The 8,503-nt window shown below is 37.4% G+C and overlaps 1 protein-coding gene across 2 annotated transcripts in view; it reads left to right on the forward strand.

Moving 5' to 3' along the window:
* The window catches only part of spd-2 (centrosome assembly protein spindle defective 2), a 126,937-nt gene extending 123,351 nt beyond the window's left edge, over positions 1 to 3,586 (forward strand). For both annotated transcript variants that reach the window (XM_083113022.1, XM_083113021.1), the window contains exon 26: positions 2,522 to 3,586. In XM_083113022.1, the coding sequence (XP_082969148.1) occupies positions 2,522 to 2,710 (189 nt within the window). In that variant the 3' untranslated portion in view covers positions 2,711 to 3,586. The remainder of the gene's footprint in view (positions 1 to 2,521) is intronic.
* Positions 3,587 to 8,503: the final 4,917 nt, after the last annotated feature.

An 8,503-nucleotide genomic window follows, 5' to 3' on the forward strand; every position in this document is an offset into this window, starting at 1 on the left:
AATAAAAAGCTTTTATAAAAGTGTTGAAAACTGTTATTATATTCAAGTTCTATATTTCCTGTTAAAAATAACACAGTACACACAAACAGCATGATATGAGACACTTTAAAATTTTGTCCAAGCTTTTAGCTCCATCTCTGAGTTATCATCAGGGCTGCTCGACGCTGGAAGATGCGGTCAAAGTTCCGATGTCGTTGCAGTGTTGGTAAGTTCCTGGTTCACTCTTATAAGTTCACGTTACTTTTTTCTGCACAATTTTTGTTCCCAATCGAATTCGCCACCTGTTGGTGTAGCTTCAACAGGCATGTAATGTCTTGCCGTAGGCGCCATGGTTCCTTTTTCTCCCGCTCGCATTCGTGGTGGCGCTAGTTGATGTGAACCTTTCACTTTCTGCTCCGGTGTGGACGTGGTACCCTATAAAAATTCAAGATATTCAATCAAACAACATTTTTATAATATTATTAGAACTATTTAAACTAATAATACTTCATTCAATAAAAAATCGTAATATCTTTAATTAAAAATATTATTTCTAACAATAACAGAACTAAGCCACTAAGTAACAAAATAATTGAACTTAAAAAGGTAAAGAAAAAATTTTAAACTATTGATCTAAGGACCTTAACAATCACCACTAAGCCCACAACTTAATGTTCTATTTAAACTACTTAGCTAACTTAAATTCAATAAAATATTGAAGAACAAAAAATACCCCCTCAGCAAGAAAATATACCAGAATAATACATTCCTCCTTTTGCCATGAATGAAAAATAGGTACAAAATAGATAAAATAGAACAGGACCTTTCGTAAGACGTACAAATGATTAAAAATAAAAATAATGTCAATAAAAAAAATCTTCATTTATCATGGTATTAATACAGAGCATTCCCTGACATTCGCTAAGAGGCTCGGCGGCAAGCAGCCCGGCATCAGCGCTTGTCTTTCCCGGTGCACGAGTCCGCGACAGTCTGTAGAGTCGGCTATTAAAATTACAGTTTTCATATTGTGTACTAACCTTGACTACAGAAGGTGTTGAAAATGATGTCCCTCTGCTGCAACACATTCCTGACATCTCCGAAGGAAATTGGCATTTACACATGCAAGTTCGTCTACTGTAATTCTCCCGATTTCTCTTACAATACTCTTCTTTTAACTCACTTTTTAGATTTCCAAATTTTTCTTTCAACTTTTATTTGGAACTGACCCTGTTACTCTTAAACTTTTTTACGAGGTTTAATATAGTGGTCCTATGTGGAATGGGAACACCAGGAAATTTCGTTGTAACACGTCGTCGCACTTCTCCACAATTCCTCTTTCCGAAGTAACTCTCGACAAGATAAATCCTTCGTTGTAATGTAAACTTTTGTGGTGCCATATTAAGCCACAATCTTCAACACACGGACACGACACAGCACAACTTCTGAGGCGTCAGTCTGCAACGTCAACAGAAAGGGAAAGAGAGCGAAGGCAGGGAGAACGAAAAAAACAGACAGCAGTGTGCGACTGTCGCGGACCCGTTCATCAGGAAAGACAAGCGCTGATGCTGGTCCGCTTGCCGCCGATTCTCGTAGCGAATGTCAGGGAATGCTCTGTAGACAATCTCTCACAACCATCAATCGGAACATCCAGAAACTTACAACAATGCAGGGGTGTAAGTGGTGATCCTTCCATGCAGGACACCCAATTGTCAACCTCACTTCCACATAGTACACCCTGGACTGCATTTGGCAGACTAAGGAGGCTCAGGCATCTGTTTTGTCCTTGTGTGCCCCTTTTACAGCCTCATCTTTTAACCGAAGTCAGTGTGTTTTAATATTTTAGTTAACGGCATTACAGTTAATTTAGGTAAGGTAAGGAGGCTGGACCTCTTATAACGTAACGGGTGCAAAACAGCCTTTAAGTGCTGATGCACCCAAAAATTCACATTTAATTCACAAACAATGCAAGACCATGACGTCATCAGAACCTTCACTGTCTCATATCATGCCGTTTGTGTTGTTTTTAACAAGAATGTTTCTGGCACATGGCGTAAGAAGTTTTTTAATGTTCTATGTTTCCCTTTGCACTATTTGTACATTTTAATTCTTCTATTGAAACGCATTGCACCATTGTATTGCATGTTTATTTGTTATTGGATCATTACAGTAAATAATTCATGTTGTGATTGTATTTTCATAATATATAGCAAAAAGAGCTACAGTGGTCCAGTTGTAGAGTGCCTATCGACCATGTGGGAGACCTGGGTTCGATTCCTGGGCTGACTGATTTCAGCTGGGAATTTTTTTTTAGCAATGTCCCTCAATTGAGCATCTCTGGGGTTCATCCAGCTTCTAATGAATGGTTACCTGCAAGGTAAATGAAAGCAGAGGGTGGTGCTGACCACATCCTTCCTCCCTGATGTGCCTTCATGGTGTAATGTATGGGTGCAGCTTTATCATTTTTTTTGTTAATGTGTAGTAAAAACACGCACACACTCTTGCTGGCATAAACATATGTAATATATTGCTCTTAAAATTTCAGGTCGAAGTATTACCCCTAGGAGAACCATTTTCAGTTCGTGTAAAGGACTTGATAGTTGCGAGCCGCTCTTACACAAGCTTCAAAGTCTTCTTCAAACCAACAATGCCTGGAAAATATAGAAATGTTCTTGTTTTAAACGTGAATGGAAAACCCATGCTACATTACAGTCTGTTCGGTGAATGTGTGTAAGGAGCAGAATTATATTGTAATGTATGCTTGAGATGTACAGAATAGTTTTTTCCATTATTACCTTATTGGAATGTCCTTTGAGTTGTATGTTTATAGATGTGATCGTGTATTTAGATGCTAGAACATAGTTACAATGCCAGAAGAATAATAGTATATTTTGGTACTTGCAGATAATGTTCTTTAACACTTATATTGACTGCTGACAATATGCTGGTTGAATAGATAAGAGAAGAATAATAGAACAAGATTTATAATTTTGTAAAGAGTGACAATTTTCCAAACTGATTTAGATGTGATTATAAGTTGCATATTATGGTTTACAAATATTAAGACGTTCATGGGATTATAAAATATCCTTGTACATTAATTCCAGTAAATTACAATACAGATTTTTCTTAACAACATATAACGAATAAAATAATTAATGGTTTCTCAATGGCTGGGACATTACTTATGTAATTTGTAATTGATTTGTAACAAATTAATGCTTTTGTAAAGTAATGAATGACGATTAACATTTTTCTGCATTTGTTCAGAACGTTTGTGTTCTTATGCTTGTGTGCAAATGAGTTTTATGAATTGCATTTGCATTTTTGAAATAATTGATTCAAGGATAGATGCCCTAAAATAATTTTATTCAGGTGTTTGTTTTTAAGATGTGGTGATTCAGTGTACTGCTTAACAAAAATAATATTGTCACTCTTGAGCAGTATTTTTATGTGCTTTCATATTTGTTGTATTATTAATGCATAAAGCTTACTCTTAATAAAATTTCTGTAAAGTTTTGAAATATTGTACCAGAATTATGTTGTAAAAATTACCATTTGTATTATATTTTATATTTATTTCTATATGTATGCAGATTTGTTGAATAAAAGCAAATCATAATAGCATGTGCTTTTGGTGCATTACCCTTTAGAGGGCAGCTGTTATACCTATCTTACCAGCATGTGTTTTCCTCTCAGAGCAGGTGTTACAGTGGCATATGTAAGGGGGTTTACGGGGTTTAACCCCCCCCCCCCTTGAGCTTGTGAAATTATTGAAAAATGCTGTGGAAAAAATATCAAATGGCTAATTTATCACAGTCAAAGATCTGGGACAATACTACTACTACTACTAATAATAATAATAATAATAATTTGTATTATTAAACACAGTCAAAAAAGTTTTGCATCAGCACGGAAAATGACGAAAAATATATGAAGCACAAAGTTTATTGACAATGACAGTGGGAATACAAAAGAAAAGATGAAGAACAAGACATGTGGAATGAAAAGGGAACAAAAAACGTACAATTTTCTCAGAAATGTTTTTAAAACTAAAATGGGACAATTCATGATGGAGGCGAAAAAACAAAGAACTGAGACAAGAAGACTGTTCGTCATAGCGGATCCATCAGAAACATTGCCTAGCACCTGGTGTGTCCTCCCCTGGCTGCAAGAAGGTCTTGAACACACTGTGGCATACTGAGGATGAGACGATCAAGATGATCTTGCGGTAAGTGATCCCATTCGTCCTGTGCCACAAGAAGAACTTCACAAAGATTGGTGGGAGCCACAGGATGGTTTGCAATGGCATTTTTTAGCATTGCCCATGCATGTTCGATGCAATTCATGTCGGGACTTTGCGTTGGCCAGAGCATGCGACGGATATTCGCCGCCTGCAGATAATCGTGCAACATTTGTGCGCAGTGTGGACGGGCATTGTCATCCACCAAGACAAATTCGTCACCAATTTCCTGATGAAATGGTTCCACAGTCGTCTGGAGAATGTCCCTGACATAACGAACAGCTGTTTGAGTCCCTCTAATTGGAACTAGGGGCGTTCGACGTCCGATCATGATCCCTGCCCACACCATGATCCCTCCTCCTTGGTATGGATGGACACCACGAAGCCCCTCTTGCAGTCCAGGGCCTCGCCACACCCGTCCTCTTCGTGAATCTGGCCTTAGACAGAGCCTACATTCACCAGTGAAGAGCACATGAGCCCAATGATCGGATCCCCAATTTCAATGTGCATGAGTTCAATGCACACGGTCACGCCAATGTCTTGGCAATGGGTACTGGCACCGGAGAGTTCTGGAATGTAAACCACTTTCTCGGAGTCTGTTACGGACAGTTTGATTTGACACACGCACAGCAGAGGCTGCCTGGAGGGCATGAGTGATGTTCCTTGCCGTCATGGTATTCTGTCGCCGAGCTGAGAGTCGTACATAGCGGTCTTGTGCTGGTGGTGTGACCCGTGGACGACCTGTTCGTTGACGATCTGCTACTGTTCCTGTGTCTGTATACCGCCTCCAGGTCCTTCAGACATCACTTTGCACCACTCCAACAGCCCTAGCTACAGCACATTGTGACATGCCAGTCTGCAGTAGCGTGACGATCCTGGCCGGATCAAACTGCACTATTGTACGCCTAGGCATGCCTTGGCACACAGCTGCAGTTGCTCACCTTCGCTAAATGGACACAAGGAACACCTAACTAACCTTCGCCGACTACCGTGGTGCTACGCTCGAACACACACATGCGCTTGCCAACTCCGGTAGTTGTCTGTGGTGATCGGTATTGCACGCCGACTGCGTAACTTCGCACAATGAGCTCTGTTTCATCGGTTCTTGTCCGCTTCACCAAGTTGCGGATGCTATTTTCATAACTTCTCGGGTGATGCAAAACTTTTTTGACTGTGTTTATTTCCATGCAGCATGGAGAAAAGCACAGCATTCCAAACACACGCATCTTTCAGACTGAATGCCTTTAAAATAAACCTGAATTATTGCAAAAAAAAAAAAAAAAAAAAAGCAACTATGATTTAAAAGAGAAAAAAGTTGTTTTGTATCTGTTGCAACAATGTTCAATACACTGGGGTATGCAGGATTTATTTTTTTCGGGAGGGGCTGGAATCGTAAATGTGGATAGCACATGGCTTCGTTTTGGAGGGCAGGATGCATAGTAAAATACTTTGTATTTTTGGAGCTTTTCAGTTGATTAAAATTGTATTCAAAGACAAAAATGGTAATCGGGACTCACTTGAAAAGAGGTTTCGAATTTACACATTTTGATTTTTTAAAGTTCTAAACTGATTTTTACTTGAAAATTCTAATTTTCTCAAAATTTCGGTAGGGGCTGTAACACCACCAATGAACATGTATTTTTTGTGTGAACAATGAGAATTTACTAAATACTTGGTTCGTTGTAAGCGGCTAATGTATTGACAAGGGCTAGGCGGACAAGAATAAGTCACCAGTCCGCCTCCCATTGTTTACTGCAGCACGTTTGAATGTCTTTAAAATGTCTCACCTTGTTGACTAGACAATTATTCAAACGACAATAAGCTTAGCTATTGTAAAATAATTTGTTTGTAAGAACAGCGAGACCATCCAGATGTGAATTGTCGGAAACATTTATACAGGGAAAAAGCCGGAAATATTCCAACCAATTCCGGGAATCGAACCCAGATATCTCCCATGGTTGTCAGAAACTCTACCAACCAGACCACCGCAGCTTTTTGGATGAGTTCCATACTTTGATTATTTCAATTTATTTTAATATATTTTCTTGTTTTTATGGATTTTCTTCATCCTTAAAATGTCTCGCTTCGTTGACCAAAAAATTATTTCATAACAAAGAAACAAAAAAATGCTCCCAGAATTTATAAAAATCGAATGACCAGAAAATAATTTCGTTCTATTGCTTTCATAAAACTATATTTATGTAGATCTCTACTACTTAATAGTAGTAGTGGTATTAGTAGTATTATTAGTAGTAATCAGCTAATTAATTAATTATGAGTATTATTATTAAATTAAAGTATAATAAAACAATGTTAATTTGGAGAAAGTTTTAGAAATAACCCCCCTTTGATAAAATCCTGCGTAAGCTACTGAGGTGTTATAGTTGTCCTAATGCTTCCACATGGCAGCAAATAACACATATTGTTTTCAAAACACACATGATATTTCAGTTCTGTTCATATGAAGATATGACATACTTGAATCTCAAAACAGTATGTCCATTGTAACTATTATTAACAAACGAAGTTTTAAATTGTCTATTTTCAATCAACAGGAGTTTATAAATGGACTATTTACTCTTTAACCACTGGTTTTTGTTGATATATTTTACTTTTACATGTAATAATGAAAACAAAATAACATTCTCACAACTTATGACAATTAGGGCTCCAGTAGGGGACATCCAATTTTTAAAAAAAAATCCTGCAAATTACAGTTTTCAATTTTTTTTTGCATATTATCGTTTTTTTTTTTTCTTTTTCACAATTTGGAGACTGGAATTACATGTCCTCAGAGAGTGGTCTTTTGTTGTGTGTTCCTCTAAATTTGGTCCATCCAGCAACCATAGGATCGATGCTGGAAACTATTTTCTGGATTTTTTTTGTAAGCTGGCAACACTGCTTTTCTTATTATTTTTTTCCCCCATGGAGGATCAGCCTATTTTCAACAAAACTTTGCATAGTTGTAAGAATGGACCACAGCCTCATACTACATGTTTTTGATTCACTCTGGTCTATTGTGGTAATACCAAGTTTTAAATAAATTATTAAAATTTCAATTTTCTTCTTCCTTTAACTTTCATTATTGTGAAGTACAATGTGTAAATTTCCACTCTGCTAAGAGCCCTGTAATTCAAACAGAAAAACAGTAGAAAAAAATATATCTCTACAACAAGTACGTACAGTAGTTCTCGAGCTACAATTTTTTTTTTAATCGGAAGTTTGAAAAGTCCTCCCTGAAGAGGCTAGCATGCAGGCAAGACTCCCATCTTCTAAAGGATGATTTAGTTTCATGGAATGTAAATACCTAGTGAAACATAAACTGACAAAGTTGTTCCACATTTAACACATTCCACTTTTGAAACAAATGCTAAGTTTCTCTTGATATTTCACCATCTTGCGATTGACATCATAGGGTGGCTTATTATACGTTTTCCTCCGATGTGAATATGCCTCAGCGATGGGCCAATAGCATTAGAATGCATGGGTGTTCTTCAAAATTGAATATTCATAAATGTATTCTAACGTAAACCCACAAATTTAGTTTGGTGAGATTTCACCTCAAAAATATTCAGAATGTTCATGTTTTTGTCAGGTGATTAAATAGGATTGCTGCTTGTAGTCTAAATAGGCAGAAAAGTGATGTAAATGAAGAAAAATACTATTCTTTATACAAAATATAAACTAGAACCCTGTGTTTAAAATGGATAGTGTGACTTGTTCTTTCGTTATTTTACAATATAGGCTCCCTTGCAACCAAATTGTTAATGCTCTTGCCTTTGGTCCAAGTGTTGGTATGTTTGATTCCAAGTTGGAGGCTCCAAAATTTGTGTTGACCCAGAATTGTGAGGCCAAGCTACTTGAAATGTGAGTTGTGTGCTCCAGTCTCGAAAGCCAGAAAACGGCAGTGGTGGGACTTGATGCACGAGTCACCCAATGAAAATGCAGCTTAACAGGCTCTGATCCTCGGAGGGCTCTTGTACCATGGAGTTTTGTTGATTTTACAATTAGGTCCGAGTTGATACTACTTTGAACCGATACTCTTACCGATACTCTTACCGATTTCCATTGGTACGGATGCTTTGAAATTGTATCAATTATAATACGAATTGATAAATCAAAATTTCATCAAAAGATGCCGGGAATGTGAATGCAGTTGGCCACCACTTTGAATAACTCTTATAACACAGGTTAGTACTCATTATGCAAAATAATTGTAAAGATATACACTATGTTGCCATTCGTCACCGGACACCCCTCAAAAAGTGCTTGGAATCATCATAC

The sequence above is a fragment of the Lepisma saccharinum genome, chromosome 27 (genome assembly GCF_977018435.1).
Source record: "Lepisma saccharinum chromosome 27, izLepSacc3.1, whole genome shotgun sequence".
Classification (NCBI taxonomy): domain Eukaryota; kingdom Metazoa; phylum Arthropoda; class Insecta; order Zygentoma; family Lepismatidae; genus Lepisma; species Lepisma saccharinum.